Source organism: Canis lupus, chromosome 1 (genome assembly GCF_011100685.1).
Source record: "Canis lupus familiaris isolate Mischka breed German Shepherd chromosome 1, alternate assembly UU_Cfam_GSD_1.0, whole genome shotgun sequence".
Classification (NCBI taxonomy): Eukaryota; Metazoa; Chordata; class Mammalia; order Carnivora; family Canidae; genus Canis; species Canis lupus.
In genome coordinates this window covers 70,725,294-70,746,655 of record NC_049222.1, presented here as the reverse complement: position 1 = coordinate 70,746,655, position 21,362 = coordinate 70,725,294, and the positions used below count along the sequence as shown (strand labels likewise).

The window sequence follows — 21,362 nt, the reverse complement described above, 5'->3', positions numbered from 1 at the left end:
TAACAACTGCACGTGCATGCCCATGTGCGCACACATGCAGACACACACAACTTAGAAATATACTAAACTGTGCATGATCTCTGCTCTCATTCACTTCTGGAACAGGGATCATCATCATTCTGCCCCTGTGTCAAGAAAAACTTAAGTCATCTTGACTCTTATCCCTTTCACATTGTTCACATTCTGCTTGTACTTCCAGATTAAAAACAAATTAAAACAGATTAAAAACAAATAAAAACATTATAAACAAAACTGCATTTATTGTATGAATTTCTTTCCCATGTTCTGTTAGAACTCAGATGAAAGGATGGTATCCAAGGACTTCTAGTGTTATATGCTTTTTGTCTGATGCAAAATGCATATATTGAGGTTGTTAGGGTGGGCCCTAACCCAATTTCATTAGTGACCTTTTAAGAAGAAATCAGGACGCAGATGTGTATGGAGGGGAAATTGTGTGAAGACACAGGGAAAAGCCCTCCATAAGAGTCTTCTCTCACATCCCTTAGAAGGAACCAACCCTGCCCATTCCCTGATTTTGGACTTTCAGCCTTCAGACTGAGAAAGTAAATCTGTTGTATTAATCACACAGTCTGAGATACTTTATTATGGCAGCCCTAGCAAACTAATAGACCTAGTCTGGTCCCAACTTTTATCTCGATCTCTATCTCTTATTATTCCCTAAGAGGAATTCCAGAGCATAAGATTCTCACTGGACCTTGGATGCTGTTTAGGCCTTCACATTGTTCCCTCAAAATGCAATAACCTCCCTCTTCTCTACGCCAATTAAAATCCCACCTGTTCTTCAGGACTGACGATCCTTTCCAACTATCTGCCTTTGATCAACTAAGCCTACCACATCAATCTTTGACAATTATAAATTCTTTTTTTTTTTTTTTTTGACAATTATAAATTCTGATGCTGATTCAATTCAAATGCTCAATTAATCAACTAGTTCCTTTAATTATAACTTGTTTTCTATTTAGGAGGAAGAAATGTTCACATTATTCCTATTACCTCCTATGTATCATCTCCTACAAGGGGATTGTGCTTGCCCACAAGAAGTTCAGTACTTCTTTATAAGCATGCAAGCAGTCTGGAGATGATCTGGTTTTAAAGATGAAGAGGCTAATTGACATTTTGGAGAATGCAAAAGACAGGGACAGTCAGGAAAACTTTCTTTTGGAGAGTCCTTCATTCAAAAGAATAGGTCTTTTTGTCATGCACAGAATAGGTATGCACAGATTTCTAGAACAAAATATAGTAACTGCTTGGGATCTGTCCATCTTGTAAGAAATGAGGTATTTTTCCGAGAAGAATAGAAACCCAATTTGTTCAGTGGCCCATTCCCTACAGAGAGGGAATAATCTTTTATTCAAAACAGTTTAATGAGCAATCTCAACTAGAGAAACTCAGGGTTTAGAATGGAGCCTATGAAAATGAACCCATGGTAGTTCCCAAACTTGGAAGATAATGGTCTAACTGGACAAATACACTATCAGGTGACTTTTGCCAATGTTATGAGATAAAGTTGGGGCTGTGCAGATTCAGTAAAGGGGAAACTAGCCTAGAAGGAGACAAGGGGGAAAAAAGAACACTGTTTCCTGGACTTGGGAACCCAAGCTGACTTGGGATAGATCAAAAGTAAAGAGCCAGACCTCACATCCATTAGAATGGTCATTATCAGTAAACATCAAGTGTTGGCGAGGATGTGGAGCAACCAGAATCCCTGTGCAATGCTGGTGGGAATTTAAAATGGTGTAGCTCCTGTGGAATAGAATGGTGGCTCCTCAAAAAACTAAACAGAGGCCATGTGCAAAGATGGCAGAAGAGTAGGGTCCCCAAGTCATCTGTCCCCACCAAGTTACCGAGATAACTTTCAAATCATCCTGAAAATCTACGAATTCGGCCTGAGATTTAAAGAGAGAACAGCTGGAATGATACAGTGAGAAGAGTTCACGCTTCTATCAAGGTAGGAAGACGGGGGGGGGGGGGGTGGTGGAAGAAATAAAGAAACAAAAGGCATCCAAGGAGGAGGGGCCCCGAGAGGAGCCAGGCTAAGGCCCCGGCGAGTGTCCCCAGGACAGGAAAGCCCCATCCCGGAGAAGCAGGAGCTTCACCAATCTTCACGGACAGAAAGGGACTCCCAGGGAGTTAGAGCAAGACCCCAGGAGGGCAGGGATGCCCTCAGGCTGCCTGGGACACTAACAGTCACTTGCGCCCCGGGGAGAGTGCGCCGAGCTCCCTAAAGGGCTGCAGCGCACACGGCTTGACCCGGGAGCAGCTCGGAGGGGCTCAGTGGCGGCTCCGGAGAAGGGGCTGCCTGGCCGGGAGCACAGGGCACTGGGGACACAGCCCAGGATCCGACCTCCCCCGGGACAGGCAGAGGCCAGGAAGGCCCAGGACAGCCAGGACGCTCTTGCCCCAAGCTGAGCAGATCAGCAGCCCTGCCCCCGGAGCTTCCAGGCCCCTGCAGACGGTGAGCTCTGTAGTTACTGCAGGAGCTGAATCCAGGGCTCCAGAGCTGGCCACCACCACTGTGGTTGTTCCTCCTGGGGCCTCACAGGGTAAACAACCCCCACTGAGCCCTGCACCAGGCAGGGCAGGCAAGGGGCAGTGCAGCTCCCCCAAGTGCTAACACTTGAAAATCAGCACAACAGGACCCTCCCCCAGAAGACCAGCTAGCCAGAAAAGTTCCAGAGGAAGTCAAGGGACTTAAAGTATACAGAAATAGAAGATACTCCCGAGTGTTTTTTGGGGTTTTTTTTCTTTTTGATTTCTGATTGCTTCCCCCATCCTTTTTTTCCCTTTCTTTTTCTTTCTCTTTTTCTTCTCTTTTTTCCTTTTTTTTCTTCCTTTTTTCTTTTTTCTTTTCCTCTTTTCTTTCCTTCTTTGTCTCCTCTTTTTCTCCTTTTCCCAATACAACTCGTTTTTGGCCACTCTGCACTGAGCAAAATGAGGAAAACCTCACCTCAAAAGAAAGAATCAGAAACAGTCCTCTCTCCCACAGAGTTACAATATTTGGATTACAATTCAATGTCAGAAAGCCAATTCAGAAGCACTATTATAAAGCTTCTGGTGGCTCTAGAAAAAAAGCATAAAGGACGCAAGAGACTTCATGACTGCAGAATTTAGATCCAATCAGGCAGAAATTAAAAATCAATTGAATGAGATGCAATCCAAACTAGAAGTCCTAACGACGAGGGTTAATGAGGTGGAAGAACCAGTGAGTGACAAAGAAGACAAATTGATGGCAAAGAGGGAAACTAAGGAAAAAAGAGACAAACAATTAAAAGACCATGAGATTAGGATAAGGGAAATAAGTGACAGCCTGAGGAAGAAAAACCTACGTTTAATTGGGGTTCCCGAGGGCGCCGAAAGGGACAGAGGTCCAGAATATGTATTTGAACAAATCATAGCTGAAAACTTTCCTATCTGGGAAGGGAAACAAGCATTCAGATCCAGGAAATAGAGAGATCCACCCCTAAAATCAATAAAAACCATTCAACACCTCGACATTTAATAGTTAAGTTTGCAAATTCCAAAGATAAAGAGAAGATCCTTAAAGAGGCAAGAGACAAGAAATCCCTGACTTTTATGGGGAGGAGTATTAGTATAACAGCATACCTCTCCACAGAGACCTGGCAGGCCAGAAAGGGCTGGCAGGATATATTCAGGGTCCTAAATGAGAAAAACATGCAACCAAGAATACTTTATCCAGCAAAACTCTAATTCAGAATGGAAGGAGAGATAAAGAGCTTCCAAGACAGGCAGGAACTGAAAGAATATGTGACCTCCAAACTAACTCTGCAAGAAATTTTAAGGGGGACTCTTAAAATTCCCCTTTAAGAAGTCCAATGGAACAATCCACAAAAACAAGGACTGAATAGATATCATGATGAAACTAAACTCATATCTTTCAATAGTACCTCTGAACGTGAATGGGCTTAATGACCCCATCAAAAGGCGCAGGGTGCCAAACTGGATAAAAAAGCAGGACCCATCTATTTGCTATCTACAAGAGACTCATCTTAGAAGGACACCTACAGCCTGAAAATAAAAGTTTGGAAAACCATTTACCATTCAAATGGTCCTCAAAAGAAAGCAGGGGTAGCCATCCTTATATCAGATAAACTAAAATTTACCCCGAAGACTGTAGTGAGAGTTGAAGAGGGACACTATATCATACTTAAAGGATCTATCCAACAAGAGGACCTAACAATCCTCAATATATATGCCCCGAATGTGGGAGCTGCCAAATATATCAATTAATAACCAAAGTTAAGACATCCTTAGATAATAATACACTTATACTTGGTGACTTCAATCTAGCTCTTTCTACACTCGATAGCTCTTCTAAGCACAACATCTCCGAAGAAACGAGAGCTTTAAATGATACACTGGACCAACTGGATTTCACAGATATCTACAGAACTTTACATCCAAACTCAACTGAATACACATTCTTCTCAAGTGCACATGGAACTTTCTCCAGAATAGACCACATACTGGGTCACAAATCGGGTCTGAACCGATACCAAAAGATTGGGATCGTCCCCTGCATATTCTCAGACCATAATGCCTTATAATTAGAACTAAATCACAACAAGAAGTTTGGAAGGACTTCAAACACATGGAGGTTAAGAAACATCCTTCTAAAAAATGAAAGGGTCAACCAGGAAATTAAGGAAGAATTAAAACGATTCATGGAAACTAATGAGAATGAAGATACAACCGTTTAAAATCTTTGGGATACAGCAAAAGCAGTCCTGAGGGGGAAATACATCTCAATACAAGCATCCATCCAAAAACTGGAAAGAACTCAAATACAAAAGCTAACCTTACACCTGAAGGAGCTAGAGAAAAAACAGCAAATAGATCCTACACCCAGCAGAAGAAGAGAGTTAATAAAGATTCGAGCAGAACTCAACAAAATCGAGACCAGAAGAACTGTGGAACAGATCAACAAAACCAGGAGTTGGCTCTTTGAAAGAATTAATAAGATAAATAAACCATTAGCCAGCCTTATTAAAAAGAAGAGAGAGAAGACTCAAATTAATAAAATCATGAATGAGAAAGGAGACATCACTACCAACACCAAGGAAATACAAACGATTCTAAAAACATATTATGAGCAGCTATACGCCAATAAATTGGGCAATCTAGAAGAAATGGATGCATTTCTGGAAAGCCACAAACTACCAAAACTGGAACAGGAAGAAATAGAAAACCTGAACAGGCCAATAACCAGGGAGGAAATTGAAGCCGTCATCAAAAACCTCCCAAGACACAAAAGTCCAGGGCCAGATGGCTTCCCTGGGGGAATTCTATCAAACGTTTAAAGAAGAAACCATACCTATTCTACTAAAGCTGTTTGGAAAGATAGAAAGAGATGGAGTACTTCCAAACTCGTTCTATGAGGCCAGCATCACCTTAATTCCAAAACCAGACAAAGATCCCACCAAAGAGAAGAATTATAGACCAATATCCCTGATGAACATGGATGCAAAATTTCTCAACAAGATACTACCCAATAGTATACAACAGTACATTAGAAGATTATTCACCATGACCAAGTGGGATTTATTCCCGGGACAGAAGGCTGGTTCAAACACTCATAAAACAATCAATGTGATTCATCATATCAGCAAGAGAAAAACCAAGAACCATATGATCCTCTCATATATGCAGAGAAAGCATTTGACAAAATACAGCATCCATTCCTGATCAAAACTCCTCAGAGTATAGGAATAGAGGGAACATTCCTCAACATCTTAAAAGCCATCTACTAAAAGACCACAGCAAATATAATTCTCAATGGGGAAGCACTGGGAGCCTTTCCCCTAAGATCAGGAACAAGACAGGGATGTCCACTCTCACCACTGCTATTCAACATAGTACTGGAAGTCCTAGCCTCAGCAATCAGACAACAAAAAGATATTAAAGGCATTCAAATTGGCAAAGAAGAAGTCAAACTCTCCCTCTTTGCCAATGACATAATACTCTACATAGAAAACCCAGAAGACTCCACCCCAAGATTGCTAGAACTCATACAGCAATTTGCCAGCATGGCAGGATTCAAAATCAATGCCCAGAAGTCAGTGGCATTTCTATACACTAACAATGAGACTGAAGAAAGAGAAATTAAGGAGTCGATCCCATTTACAATTGCACCCAAAAGCATAAGATACCTAGGAATAAACTTAACCAAAGAGGTAAAGGATCTATACCCTAAAAACTATAGAACACTTCTGAAAGAAATTGAGGAATACACAAAGAGATGGAAAAATATTCCATGCTCATGGATTGGAAGAATTAATATTGTGAAAATGTTAATGTTACCCAGGGCAATTTACAGGTTTAATGCAATCCTTATCATAATACCATGGACTTTCTTCAGAGAGTTAGAACAAATTATTTTAAGATTTGTGTGGAATCAGAAAAGACCCCGAATAGCCAGGGGAATATTAAAAAAGAAAACCATAGCTGGGGGCATCACAATGCCAGATTTCAGGTTGTGCTACAAAGCTGTGGTCATCAAGACAGTGTGGTACTGGCACAAAAACAGACACATAGATCAATGGAACAGAATAGAGAATCCAGAAGCGGACCCTCAACTTCATTGTCTACTAATATTCGACAAAGGAGGAAAGACTATCCACTGGAAGAAAGATAGTCTCTTCAATAAATGGTGCTGGGAAAATTGGACATTCACTTGCAGAAGAATGAAACTAGACCACTCTCTTGCAACATACACAAAGATAAACTCAAAATGGATGAAAGATCTAAATGTGAGACAAGATTCTATCAAAATCCTAGAGGAGAACACAGGCAACACCGTTTTTGAACTCGGCCACTGTAACTTCTTGCAAGATACATCCACGAAGGCAAAAGAAACAAAAGCAAAAATGAACTATTGGGACTTCCTCAAGATAAGAAGCTTTTGCACAGCAAAGGATACAGTCAACAAAACTCAAAGACAACCTACAGAATGGGAGAAGATATTTGCAAATGACATATCAGATAAAGGGCTAGTTTCCAAGATCTATAAAGAACTTATGAAACTCAACAGCAAAGAAACAAACAATTCAATCATGAAATGGGCAAAAGACATGAACAGAAATCTCACAGAGGAAGACATAGACATGGCCAACATGCATATGAGAAAATGCTCTGCATCACTTGCCATCAGGGAAATACAAATCAAAACCACAATGAGATACCACCTCACACCAGTGAGAATGGGGCAAATTGACAAGGCAGGAAACAACAAATGTTGGAGAGGATGCGGAGAAAAGGGAACCCTCTTACACTGTTGGTGGGAATGTGAACTGGTGCAGCCACTCTGGAAAACTGTGTGGAGGTTCCTCAAAGAGTTAAAAGTAGATCTTCCCTACAACCCAGCAATTGTACTGTTGGGCCCAAAGATACAGATGCGATGTAACGCCGGGACACCTGCACCCCGATGTTTCTAGCAGCAATGTCCACAATAGCCAAACTGTGGAAGGAGCCTCAGTGTCCATAGAAAGATGAATGGATAAAGAAGATGTGGTCTATGTATACAATGGAATATTACTCAGCCATTAGAAATGACAAATACCCACCATTGGCTTCAATGTGGATGGAACTGGAGGGTATTATGCTGAGTGAAATGAGGCAATCGGAGAAGGACAAACATTATATGTTCTCATTCATTTGGGGAATATAAATAATAGTGAAAGGGAATAGAAGGGAAGGGAGAAGAAATGGGTAGGAAATATCAGAAAGGGAGACAGAACATAAAGACTCCTAACTCTAGGAAACGAACTAGGGGTGGTGGAAGGGGAGGAGTTCCGGAGGTGGGGGTGAATGGGTGACGGGTACTGAGGGGGGCACTTGACGGGATGAGCACTGGGTGTTATTCTGTATGTTAGGAAATTGAACCCCATAAAAAGTAAATTTATTATTAAAAAAAATTAAACAGAGAATTACCACATGATATAGCAATGCCACTTCTAGGTATATATATCCATTAGACTGACAGTGTTTCAAAGAAGTATCTGTACACTTGTGTTCATAGCAGCATTATTTGCAATAACCAAAATGTGGAAGTAACCTAAGTGTCTATCACCTGATGAAGAGATAAATAAAATGTAGTATATACACACAATGCTGTATTACTCAGCCTTAAAAAAGAAGGAAATTCTGATACATGCTATAACATGCATGAACTTTGAGGATTTTAAGTGAAGTAAGCCAGTCACAAAAAGACAAATACTCTATGATTCCACATATATGAGTAGGGAAATAGAAAGCAGAATGATGTTTGCCAGAGGTGAATGGTGGGAGGAATGAGAGCTGTTGTTTCACAGGTATACAGCTCCAGTTCTGCAAGATGAAGAGTTCTAGAGTTTGGGTGCACAGCAATATGAATGTACTTAACATTACTGAACTGTACAGCTTAAAAAATGGCTAAGATGATAAATTTTATGTTATCTGGACTTTACCATAATTAAAAATAAAATGAAAACAAAGAGAAAGTAAAGAGCCAGGGATCTTAGTTGCACAGGCTATCATAATGAAATACCAGTGACTGGCTTATTTGGTAGACATTTCTTTCCTCACAGTTCTGGAGGCCAGAAGTCCAAGATAAGAGTATTAGGATGCATGGGTTCTGGTGACATTCTTTTCCAGACTTACAGATGGCTTCTTGCTGTGTCCTCACATGGCCTTTGCCTGGTGCCTATGTATTGAGAGAGAGAGAGACAGAGAAAGACCTCTTCCTTTTCTTGTAAGACCATTAATCCTATTGGATTAGTATCCTACCTTTATGACATCACTTAATCTTCATTCCCTTCTAAAAGCTCTATTTCTACATACAGCCACGCTGGAGGTTAGGGATTCAACATATGGATTTGTGGGGGGACACGACTCAATCCATAGCATCAGGTGAACAGAATGAGGATGTGGTTCTAAAGTCAATCCAGAGAAGACAATGAGAAGATGATATGAAGCAGTTAGGAATAGGAGGATATGTTTAAAAAACCAAATGAGGCTTTGCTGTACAATAAAGTCACATAGTAAAATTTTAAATATTGCACCCCCTACTAGATTGTGAACACTGTTTGGAAAGAAAAACATCTGTATAGTTTAAGCTTTAACTATAGCACATATCACTTCCTTGGAACATCTTGGCTGCTCAGTAAAAGGCTGTCAAAAAAGTCAGAGCACCAATAATGTAAAAAACAGAACTAGGAGCTGGTAAGGCCTCTAAAGCCTAAACGTTATTCTGAGAAACTGGGAATTTTATTGTGTGGGGTGAGGAGCCAGTGAGGTGATTTAAATAGAGATGAGACATTACCTCACTAGCATTTAGATGAACTACCCATGTGGAAGATGTGCTTGAGTAGGTAAAGAAAGAAGCAGGCAGGTTAGTAAAGAAGCTATTCCAACAGTTCAGGTGTGAGACCATGAGACAGCAGTTTGAGGAATAAAGTAGAGGAATGCATTTAAAATACATTAGGTTTGGGGGATCCCTGGGTGGCGCAGCGGTTTGTCGCCTGCCTTTGGCCCAGGGCGCGATCCTGGAGACCTGGGATCTAATCCCACATCGGGCTCCCGGTGCATGGAGCCTGCTTCTCCCTCTGCCTGTGTCTCTGTCTCTCTCTATCTATCTCTGTGTGACTATCATAAATTAAAAAAAATAAATAAATAAAATAAAATAAAATACATTAGGTTTGACAATGTAAAATTGGTGTTATCTTTGACAAATAGGAAAAGTAGCAAGACACAATTACACACCAGATCATGGCAGGAGTTGAGACAGTGAGAACAAGAGAAGCCAGGGATGTACTGCACTTCCATGGCTTGGGTGTCTGGTTGACCAGGGATATTCTATTTCCCAACGAATAAGGAAAGATGAGGGGAATTAGTTTGGGAAGGACTGTAAATATTAACTTTTACTTTGAATCAGTTGAGCTGGAGATGCCTTTTAGATACTTGCACAGAGATGTTGAGTCACCTATGTTCAATAGGGCAATCCCTAGCCATGTGAGACTATTTAAAACTTAAATTAAAAATTTGGTTCCTTAGTCACACTAGCTGCATTTCAAGTATCTAACAGGTATATATGGCTAGTGGCCATCATTTGGGACAATGCAAATATAGACCATTTCCATCATCATAAAAAGTGCTATTGGTGGGGCACGTGGGTGGCTCAGTTGGCTAAGCATCCAACTCTTGATTTTGGCTCAGGTTGTGAGATCAAGGCCCACGTAGGGCTCCACACTCAGCCGGGAGTCTGCTTGGATTCTCTCTCCCTCTCTGATTGTCCCTCTCCCTATTCATGCTCTCTCTCAAAAAATAAATAAAATTAACAATAAAAAAAATGCTATTGGTCACAGTGGGCCACAGAGTTCTATCTGTGAGAACTAGGAAATACATCATTGTTGAAACCAGAGTGGGGATGAAATGAGTCAAGAAGACCAGTTTGAAAAATAGTGAGAAGGCACGGAAATTGTGATGAGACACATGAAAGGGCAAAAAAAAAAAAAAAAAAAAAAAAAAAAAAAAAGATGATTCCATGAAAGAAACAAGAGGCAGGACAGTAGCAGAGGCTGTCACAGACACTAACATGGGAGACCTTCCAGAAGGACAGAGTAGGGGTAGAGTCAGGCACTGCAGACAGGTCTGTGAGGTAAGCACAAGGTGAGACTCACTGGATTTGACTGTAGTTAGGTCACGGATTTGTGCAGGTCACAGGCAGAGGAGAAGAGACTGAAACGTGAAGAGACTGAAACGTGAATGGCCATGTGATAGCATTTGCTAGAGAACAGAACTTTTAAGATCTCTGCTAAACAACTTGTTTGAGTCAGGGACTTGAGAGAAATATTTAAAAAGAGCTATTTTTAGGACATGAACATATGACTTATTCGTGCTGACCTCCAATTAGTTTCAGTATTACCTCTGGATCTAGCAGGATGATCAGAAAAAGGTCTACTTCTAATTTATTTACATTGACAGCTGTATTAACAAAAACCCTGCTTTGGCAACGTGCCCCTTACTTCCACTGAGGAAAAAGTGGAAACAATATTCTACAATTATTTCTGGGTTGTTATTGGAAAGATCTGGACTATCCTCTATCTGAAGACCAACAAAGACACTGTGCCTGACTTTAGGATCATGAGGAAGGTCTGATTTAAGATTCTTATCGATGCAAATCTTGAAACAAATACTGTCCGACTCTCTTCCATGGCTATCTGAAAGGTCAGGAAGAGATCTGCACCTGCACTGGGGACAATGTGTAACTTCAGAGAGCAGCATCTATCTATAGGCCAACTCTGCTGAACTACTCATCTGCTTTTTTGTACCTTCCCTGAATAGTTTGGATCCATTTCTATTGCTACTTTTCTGTGTTAACTACCTTTAAATTCATTATAAAATAGGTATATATAGGGGATCCCTGGGTGGCGCAGCGGTTTGGCGCCTGCCTTTGGCCCAGGGCGCAATCCTGGAGACCCGGGATCGAATCCCACATCGGGCTCCCGGTGCATGGAGCCTGCTTCTCCCTCTGCCTGTGTCTCTGCCTCTCTCCCTCTCTGTGTGACTATCATGAATAAATAAAAAAAATAAAAATAAAAAATAGGTATATATAAATTAACTCACCTGAGATGTGTTCATTTTCTGCTGTTGTTGGGGGAGTACAGAGAACTGTGAAGGATAAGCTGGGGATAAGGAAAGAGGAATGGAATTATAAGAGGTCTGGTGAGCTTCCAGATTCAGTTGCCTAAAAATCTCATCACATCAGCTGGGGAAAGGGCCTCCCTATGGAATAATGTTCTGTTGACATTTGAGAAGGGGCAAGAAGCACCACATAGAGACAGCACTCCCTGAATATGTAATACAGTCTGATGTGATCCTATGGATGTAACCTTGCTGTTTTTCACTGGGTCACTGTAAATTATTTTCCTATTAATTTTATGTCCCCCTCTAATTAACAGAAAATTAAAAGAGGGTAATATTAATATCCTATTATTATTTATACCTTGAGTTATAAAATCAACAGAAAACTCTGGGGGAAAAAAGATGCTTAGTGCCAAAATATTTTAAAATCATTTTGTCGGGATCCCTGGGTGGCGCAGCGGTTTAACGCCTGCCTTTGGCCCAGGGTGCGATCCTGGAGACCCGGGATCGAGTCCCACGTCGGGCTCCCAGTGTATGGAGCCTGCTTCTCCCTCTGCCTATGTCTCTGCCTCTCTCTCTCTGTGTGTGTGACTATCATAAATAAATAAAAATTTTAAAAAAATTTAAAATCATTTTGTCCTTTTGGTAAGATTTTTGATAAGGCACTTCTAGTGACTTATGTGTGACAAAATGAACCACACTTTGCTTTGCTCCTAGCTCTGTCCTGAGTGACTGGGGATATACATCTCAGGCTCCACTTTTTTTTGTTTTTTAAATTTCAAGTCAGAGATAGAAATCCCCTCTGATACTGTCATTTTATAATTCTATGTGTTCAAGATAAAGGAAGCCTCAGCCTATATTTAGATGCCACTTGTGACAGACACAATGTGAAAGTGGCTCAGAATCTGGCAAGAGGGAAAATGAAGAAAATGGGGGGCTGTTTAAGAAGGACTGGACTAAATTTCCTCAGCCCTGGCTGTGGCTTCTCCCATATGGCCTGATAGTCACCCATCTCTTTCAACCCCAGCTCACTACTTTCTGCAACCTGGTCCAGTTTCCACTGTCACACAGTCTGTAATGGCTTTTGGATGTGGTGACATCATCAAGTCTGGCTCTTTCTGGACAAGGTAATTTAAGAACTGCTTCTGTGGAGCAAATTAGGAACAACTCCTTTCTGGGTTCTTCTGCATCTGTTCTGAAGTTCTGGTGAGGGTGGTTCCTGCCAGATGAGCTCTTCCTCCAGGACAACTCTTGTCCCCAGGGCTCCTCTCCTCCCTGCTACACAAGAGCTACTTTGTTCCAGAGGCATGGAGACTTAGGCCTAGGAAACAAATTCCTTTTAAATGAAACTTTAATTGAGAGGAGTTTCTCAACTTCAGCAATGCTGACATTTTGGGCTGTTTAATTCTTTGTCATGTGGGGGCTGTATAAGGTCTACCAGAATTTCTGGTTTCTACTCACCAGATGCTCTTAGCACTTCTCCTCTGTTGTGACAGCCCAAATCATCTCCAGCCATTTCCAAAAGTCCTCTAGAGAGCAAAATCATCCTGGTTTGGACCCACTGGTAGGGCTTTAAACTTGATTGTCTTCAAATTCATTAGAACTCCTTACCCATTATTGTAGCCATTTGCCACATCCCATTGTTGAGCATTTGAAATGTGGCTAGTGCCACATGTTGAATAATGTTTTGTATATATTGAGATAAAGAGTACGCTCTTAAAACTAACTTCATGTTTTAGTTTTTAATGTGGCTACATTTAAAATTATATATATGGCTCACTTTATCTATTGGACAGCATTGCAGTACAGTATCAGACTGAGCCTTCAAGACAGAGACAGCCTGAACAGTACAGGAGGTGCCAGGAGGCTGTCTTATCCAGCTCTGGAGACATGACAGAAACCCCGGAATATATATACCTGTCACAGAGTGACATTTAGTTAATGTTGACTTTATAGTCATAGTCCTGGGAATATGGGGACAAGTCACTTTACTAGTGCTGTGAAGGCTGCAGTACTGGGTTTCTGGTAGGCAGGATATTAGGAATAGCTAAATTTGGGAGTAAAGCATATCTGTATTTATATCCTGGCTTCCTTATCTTTTTGACCTTCAGTCTATAATTTCCCTCTTCTCAGTCCATTTTGTCTTTTTATAATTATATGGTTAAAACTATGGAATGAGCCCAGATGTCCATCGACAATAAGTGGATAAAGAGGAAGTGTATATATATACACAACGGAGTATTACTTAGCTATCAGAAAGGATGAAATCTTGCCATTTGCGATGATGTGGCTGGAACTAGAGGGTATTATGCTAAGAGAGATAACTCAATCAGAGAAAGACAATTATATGATTTCAGTCATATGTGGAATTTAAGAAACAAAACAGGATCATAGTGGAAGGGAGGAAAAATAAGAGGAAATCAGAGAGGGAAACAAACCATAAGAGACTCTAACTATAGGAAACAAAAGGGTTGCTGGGGGAGGGGGTAACTGGGTGACAGGCATTAAGGAGGGTATGTAATGTAATGAGCACTGGGTTGACATGCAACTAATGAATCACTGAACTCTGCCTCTGAAACTAATAATACACTGTGTTAACTAATTGAATTTAAATAAAATAAAATTTAGAAAAATTCTGTGGTTATACCTATAAAGAGTGGCTGTGAAGGTTAAGTTAAATATTAAATAAAAAAAGAGCAAAGTGTCTTCTAAATATGATGGGAGACAACACTACCAGTCGGCTTATACCTTGAACTTATTACTGTTTAGTAACTCACACTGACAACATGCTTCATAGATGATGACTTCTCTCTTTCCAAACAACGCCAGGAAGCAGTTTTTACTAATATCTTTATTTTCAGAGGAGAACCTGACTTATACCTGAGTGACAAAGGCGGAATTCACTCGGTCTTTCTGGCTTTGAGGCTCAAGTCCGTGCTTCATGCTAGCTAGGTTCACGGCCAACATCCAGTATCCTAAAGGCACACTGCGCACCGCCGCCAGCAAGGCATCTTCCCCTGCCCGCGCAGTCAGCGCCCGTGCTCGGGCGACGGGGAACGTCGTCTCACAGCACTCGCCCCATCCAGGCCCCAGAGCCCGCGGGGAGAGCCCGCGGGGAGGGCCCCCCCGCCCGCCCCGCAACCGCCTCCGCCAGGGCGACGCTCGTATCTGGCTCGGGTACAGGCGGGGTGCTCCCGCCTTGCGGTCAGCTGGGATGCCCCTAGTCGTCCGGGTCCCTTCCTCTGGGAACAAGCCCACCCCACCAGGCGCGCGGAGGACCAGGCACCGGCTCCCCTCTCACCTGAAAGTAATGAGGCCGCGCCCGCAGGGCCAGAGAGGGCGGAAGCCGGGAAGTGAGGAGAACTTCTCACGCGCAGGGAGAAATCCGGGATATCCGTTCCCACAATGCCGCGCGCTGAGCCAGGACCTTCAGGACTACATTTCCCAGGGAGACACCGTGGCTCCTTGCGGATTTCCGGTGTGTTGGGTGGGCTTGGGGCCAGTAGGCAGAGGGTTAGCACCGGGTATGAATATCTTGCGCCCTGGTCCTACCAAAGCCCCAGAGGTTATGGCTTAGACTTTGACAAAATGTCAAATATAGGATGTGTTCATGGATCAGATCCTGGTTGGAGAAAACCAGAAGACATTTGGGAACAACTGGGGAAATTTGTGTATAGATCTGATATTAGAAATATTAAGGGAAGTTATTGTTATTTTTGTTAATTCTGATAACATTGGGATTATGCAGGGAAGGTTAATTTTTAAAAATTTTTTTTATTGAAGTTTGATTTACCGACATATAGTATAACACCCAGTGCTCATCCCATCAAGCGCCCTCCTCAATGCCCATTACCCAGTAACCCCATCACCCCACCCACCTCCCCTTCCACTACCCTTTGTTCATTTCCCAGAGTTAGGAGTCTCTCATCGTTTGTCTCCCTCTCTAATTTTTCCCACTCAGTTCCTTTCCTTTCCCCTGTAATCCCTTTCACTATTCCTTATATTCCCCGTATGTGAGACCCTATAATGATTGTCCTTCTCTGATTGACTTACTTGACTCAGCATAATACCCTCCAGTTCCATCCCCTCAAAGCAAAGGGTGGGTGCTCGTCCTTTCTGATGGCTGAGGAGTATTCCATGGTATATATAGACCCCATCTTTATCCATTCATCTACTGAAGTACATTGAGGGTCCTTCCACAGTTTGGCTATTTTGGACATTGCTGCTGTGAATATTGGGGAGCAGGTGTCCTGCTGTTTCACTACATCTACATGTTTGGGATAAATCCCCAGTAGTGTACTTGCTGAGTCACAGAGTAGCTTTATTTTTAACTCTTGGAGGCCCTCAACACTGTTTTCCAGAGTGGTTGCACCAGTTCACAAACCCATCAAGAGTGCAAGAGTGTTCACCTTTCTCACATATTCTCCAACATTTGTTTCCTGTCTTGTTAATTTTCCCCATTCTCACTAGTGTGAGGTGGTATCTCATTGTGGTTTTGATTTGTATTTCCCTGATAGGAAGTGATGCAGAGCATTTTCTCATGTGCTTCTTGGCTGTATGTATGTCTTCCTCTGTGAAATTTCTGTTCATGACTTTAGCCCATTTCATGATTGGATTGTTTGTTTCTTGGCTGTTGAGTTTAATAAGTTCTTCATAGATCTTGGATACTAGCCCTTTATCTGATAGGTCATTTGCAAATATCTTCTCCCATTCTGTAGGTTGTCTTTGAGTTTTGTTGACTGTTTTTGTTTGTTTGCTGTGCACAAGCTTTTTATCTTGATTAACTCCCAATAATTCATCTTTGCTTTTGTTTCCCTTGCCTTCATACATGTATCTTCATACTTGTGGCCAAGTTCAAAAGGGTGTTGCCTGTGTTCTCTAGGATTTTGATAGCTTCTTGTCCCGCATTTAGATCGTTCATCCATTTTGAGTATCTTTGTGTCTGGTGTAAGAGAATGGTCTAGTTTCATTCTTCTGCATGTGGATGTCCAATTTTCCTAGCACCATTGATTGAAGAGACTGTTGTTTTTCCAGTGGTAATCTTTCCTGCTTTGTTGAAAATTAGTTGACCATAGACTTGAGGGCCCATTTCTGGGTTCTCTGTTCTGTTCCATTGATCTATGTGTCTGTTTTTGTGCCAGTACCACACTGCCTTGATGACCACAGCTTTGTAGTACAACTTGAAATCAGGCATCGTGATGGCCACGCATTGGTTTTCTTTTTTAATATTCCTCTGGCTATTCAGGGTCTTTTCTGATTCCACACAAATATCAAGATCATTTGCTCCAAGTCTCTGAAGAAAGTCCATGGTATTTTGATAGGTATTGCATTAAACGTGTAAATTGCCCTGGGTAGCATAGACATGTTCACAATATTAATTCTTCCAATCCATGAGCATGGAATATTTTTCCATCTCTTTGTGTCTTCCTCAATTTCTTTCAGAAGTGTTCTGTAGTTTTTAGGGTATAGATCTTTGACCTCTTTGGTTAGGTTTATTCCTAACCTTTCCTTTGGTTAGGTTTATTCCAAAAATCTTATGATTTTTGGTGCAATTGTCAATGGCATTGACTCCTTAATTTCTCTCTCTTCAGTCTCATTGTTAGTGTATAGAAATGCCACTGACTTCTGGGCATTGGTTTTGTATCCTGCCACACTGCCGAATTGCTGTATGAGTTCTAGCAATCTTGGGGTGGAGTCTTCTGGGTTTTCTATGTACAGTATCATGTCATAGGCGAAGAGGGAGAGTTTGACTTCTTCTTTGCCAATTTGAATGCCTTTGATTTCTTTTTGTTGTCTGACTGGTGAGCCTAGGACTTCTAGTACTATGTTGAGTAATATTGGTGAGAGTGGACATCCCTGTCTTGTTCCTGATCTTAGGGGAAAGCCTCCCAGTGTTTCTCCATTGAGAATGATATTTGCGGGATCCCTGGGTGGCTCAGTGGTTTGGCGCCTGCCTTTGGCCCAGGGCACGATCCTGAAGTCCCAGGATCGAGTCCCGCGTCGGGCTCCTGGCATGGAGCCTGGTTTTCCCTCCTTCTGTGTTTCTGCCTCTGTGTGTGTGTGTGTTTCTATCATGAATAATAAATAAATCTTTAAAAAAAGAGAATGATATTTGCTGTGGGCTTTTCGTAGATGGCTTTTAAGATGCTGAGGAATGTTCCCTCTATCCCTACACTCTCAAGAGTTTTGATCAGGAATGGATGCTGTATTTTGTTAAATGCTTTCTCTGCATCTATTGAGAGGATCACATGGTTCTTGTTTTTCTCTTGATGTGATCTATCACGTTGATTGTTTTATGAGTGTTGAACCAGCCTTGCATCCCGGGGATAAATCCCACTTGGTCAAGGTGAATAGTCTTCTTAATGTACTGTTGGATCCTATTAGCTAGTATCTTGTTGAGAATTTTTGCATCTGTGTTCATCAGGGATATTGGTCTATAATTCTCCTTTTTGGTGGGGTCTTTGGTTTCAGAAACAAGTGGATGGTGGCCTCATAAAATGAGTTTGGAAGTATTCCATCCCTTTCTATCTTTTGGAACAGCTTTAGTAGAATAGGTATGATTTCTTCTTTAAATGTTTGATAGAATTCCCCTGGGACGCCATCTGGCCCTGGACTTTTGTGTCTTGGGAGGTTTTTGATTACTGCTTAAATTTCCTCCCTGGTTATCAGCCTGTTCAGGTTTTCTATTTCTTCCTGCTCCAGTTTGGTAGTTTGTGGTTTTCCAGAAATGCATCCATTTCTTCTAGATTGCCTAATTTGTTGGCATATAGCTGCCTATAACCCGTTTTTAAAATCATTTGGATTTCCTTGGTATTGGTTGTGATTTGTCCTGTTTCATTCATGATTTTATTAATTTGAGTCTTTTCTCTTTTCTTTTTAATAAGGCTGGCTAATGGTTTACTATTGTATTAATTCTTACAAAAAAACCAACTCCTGGTGTTGTTGATCTGGTCTACAGTTCTTCTGGTCTCTATTTCATTGAGTTCTGCTGGGATCTTTATTATTTCTCTTCTTCTGCTTGGTGTAGGTTTTACTTGCTGTTCTTCCTGCAGTTCCTTTAGGTGCAAGGTTAGTTTGTGCATTTGATTTTTTTTCAGTTTTTGAGGGAGACTTCCATTGTGATGTATTTCCCTCTTAGGATCACTTTTGGTGTATCCCAAAGATTTTGAACAGTTGTGCTTTCATTTTCATTAGTTTCCATGAGTCTTTTTAATTATTCTCTAATTGCCTGGCTGACCCATTCATCTTTTAGTAAAATGCTCTTTAACCTCCATGTGTTTGAGTTTCTTCCAAACTTCTTCTTGGGATTGAGTTCTAGTTTCAAAGCATCGTGGTCTGAAAATATGCCGGGGACAATCCCAATCTTTTGGTATTTGTTGAGACCTGATTTGTGACCCATTATGTGGTCTATTCTGGAGAAAGTTCCATGTGCACTTGAGAAGAATGTGTATTCGGTTGCTTTCGGATGGAAAGTTCTGTATATATCTGTGAAATCCCTCTGGTCCAGTGTATCATTCAAGGCCCTTGTTTCTTTGGTGATGTTGTGTTTAGAAAATCTGTCATTTGCAGAAAGTGCCATGTTGAAGTCTCCTACTGTTAGTGTATTATTTTTTTTATTTTTTTATTTTTTTAAATTTTTATTTATTCATGATAGTCACAGAGAGAGAGAGAGAGGCAGAGACATAGGCAGAGGGAGAAGCAGGCTCCATGCACCGGGAGCCTGACGTGGGATTCGATCCCGGATCTCCAGGATCGCGCCCTGGGCCAAAGGCAGGTGCCAAACCGCTGCGCCACCCAGGGATCCCCTGTAGTGTATTATTATCTAAGTATCTCTTTGGTTATGAATTGATTGATATACTTGGCAGCTCCCATATTAGGGGCATAAATATTCATGATTGTTAGGATTTCTTGTTGGATAGACCCTTTAAATATGATATAGTGTCCCTCTTCATCTATTACTACAGTTTTGGGGATAAACTTTTATTTATCTAATATGAAGATTGCTACCCCAGCTTTCTTTTTTTTTTCCCCAGCTTTCTTTTGAATAAAGAAAGACCCATTCTTTCTTTTTCAGGCCAGAGGTGTCCTTATGTCTAAAATAAGTCTCTTGTAGACAGCTAATAGATGGGTCTTGTTTTTTTATCCTGTTGAAACCCTGTGTCTTTGGTGGGATCATTTAACCCATGCATGTTCAGAGTAACTATTGAAAGATATGAATTTATTGTCATTGTAATACCTATTCAGTCCCTGTTTTTGTGGATTATTTGTTTGGGCTTCCTCTTTCTTTTACAGGATCCCCCTTAATATTTCTTGCAGAGTTGGTTTGGTGGTCACATATTCTTTGGTTTCAGTTTCTGCTTATCTTGGAAGCTGTTTATCTCTCGGAAAGATGTATATTAAAATACCTCACATACATATTGCATATATGTAATTGAAAAATAACAATTAGAGAAGGCCAATGTAGCAATATGTTAAGGGTTTCTACCTCTAGTATATGGGTATGTGCCTTTTACTATTTTCTCCTTTTCTGCATGCTTGGGAGTTTTGTATTATGCAACTTATAAAGGGAAGATTTTGAACTGTTTTTTCAAAAGTGTGCCTTTTAACTCAGAGCTGCCAAGAGAAGAAAAAATACATATCAAATAACAAAACTAAAACAGTAACAAGTTTGATGTATTTTATTTAAGGAAAAACAAACCATAGAGCACTGTTCTTAGGGATTTTGGGCAAGAGCGAATTTTATTAATTGAGATTTCCTTATAAGACAAAGGTAAGTTTCCTTATGAAGGTAAAGTCAGCTAGCTAAAGCTGAGTGTTATAAGCATACATTAGGTGTCTTTGACAATGGGATGAGTACCATGAGATCAGGCAGACTTAGGTTTAGATCTGTGACTTGGGCTCCCATTTTGTGGGTACCAGTATACAATTGACTTCATCACATGTAAACAGCTTTTGTGAAGAAAACAGTAAAATGTAACAAATACCAGGAAACGGAGCCTATCATTAACATAAAAGAATAGTATTTGTGTTCCTCAGAGTTTATCTTTGGGGAAAAAAAGAAAAAGTAAATTTTTCAATCTTCCATAAGTAATACCTGAAAGTACACACAATTCAATAAAAAACAATTATCATGCAAATTATGCATCTCTTAGGAATAAACTTGTATTTTCACACTTCTGAAATTAGGAACCTCAACATATTTAGACTGTCTTTGTGTATGGGTGTGTATACATACAAAATGTACCTATAACTATATATAAGCAAACACACTTTTCTTGGTTGTTATTTTGTAATATAGATTATTTTATATGGCAATGATAAAAATAATTTTGATTAGCAAGAAAAAAAGATTAATGTTGCCAGTTAAGTTATTGCAACTTATGTGAATCAAGGTTTAAAACTTTATTCTGTTAACACTTAAAAAACTTCAAAAAAACTTCAATAAATACCGGTTTTCTAGATGGAAACAATATAAAGTTCCAATCAGAATTCTAAAAAAATTTTTCTATGTGTTTTTTTTCTCTTTGACATTTATATATTTTATTTGTTAAACATAAAGGAACAATTCCAACCTTTATTCCAATAAAAATTTTTAGTAATGTTCAAAAGAGAATAGAAAATGTATAGCAATATTAACAAGTACATTGCTAAATATATTGCTGAAATATTTAAAAACTGATCCTGCAAAATAACTTCAAGAAAAA

General features: G+C 40.5%; 1 protein-coding gene across 11 annotated transcripts in view; it reads right to left on the bottom strand.

Annotated features, from left to right (window-relative positions):
- ZNF510 (zinc finger protein 510) overlaps positions 1-15,203 on the bottom strand; it is a 34,920-nt gene extending 19,717 nt beyond the window's left edge. For 2 of the 11 annotated variants that reach the window (XM_038526815.1, XM_038526811.1), the window contains exons 1-4: positions 14,960-15,050; positions 11,641-11,699; positions 10,695-10,752; positions 8,677-8,719 (exon numbers count right to left, since the gene is read on the bottom strand). Coding sequence is in view for 2 of the 11 variants with exons in the window: in XM_038526810.1 (XP_038382738.1) it covers positions 11,641-11,699; positions 13,120-13,174 (114 nt within the window). In the remaining 9 variants the exon portion in view is untranslated. Of the gene's footprint in view, positions 1-8,676; positions 8,720-10,694; positions 10,769-11,640; positions 11,700-13,119; positions 13,188-14,959 lie in introns of all 11 variants that reach the window. The other 9 variants (XR_005353938.1, XM_038526810.1, XM_038526812.1 and 6 more) reach the window with 8 other exon arrangements.
- Between the last annotated feature and the right edge of the window lie 6,159 nt (positions 15,204-21,362).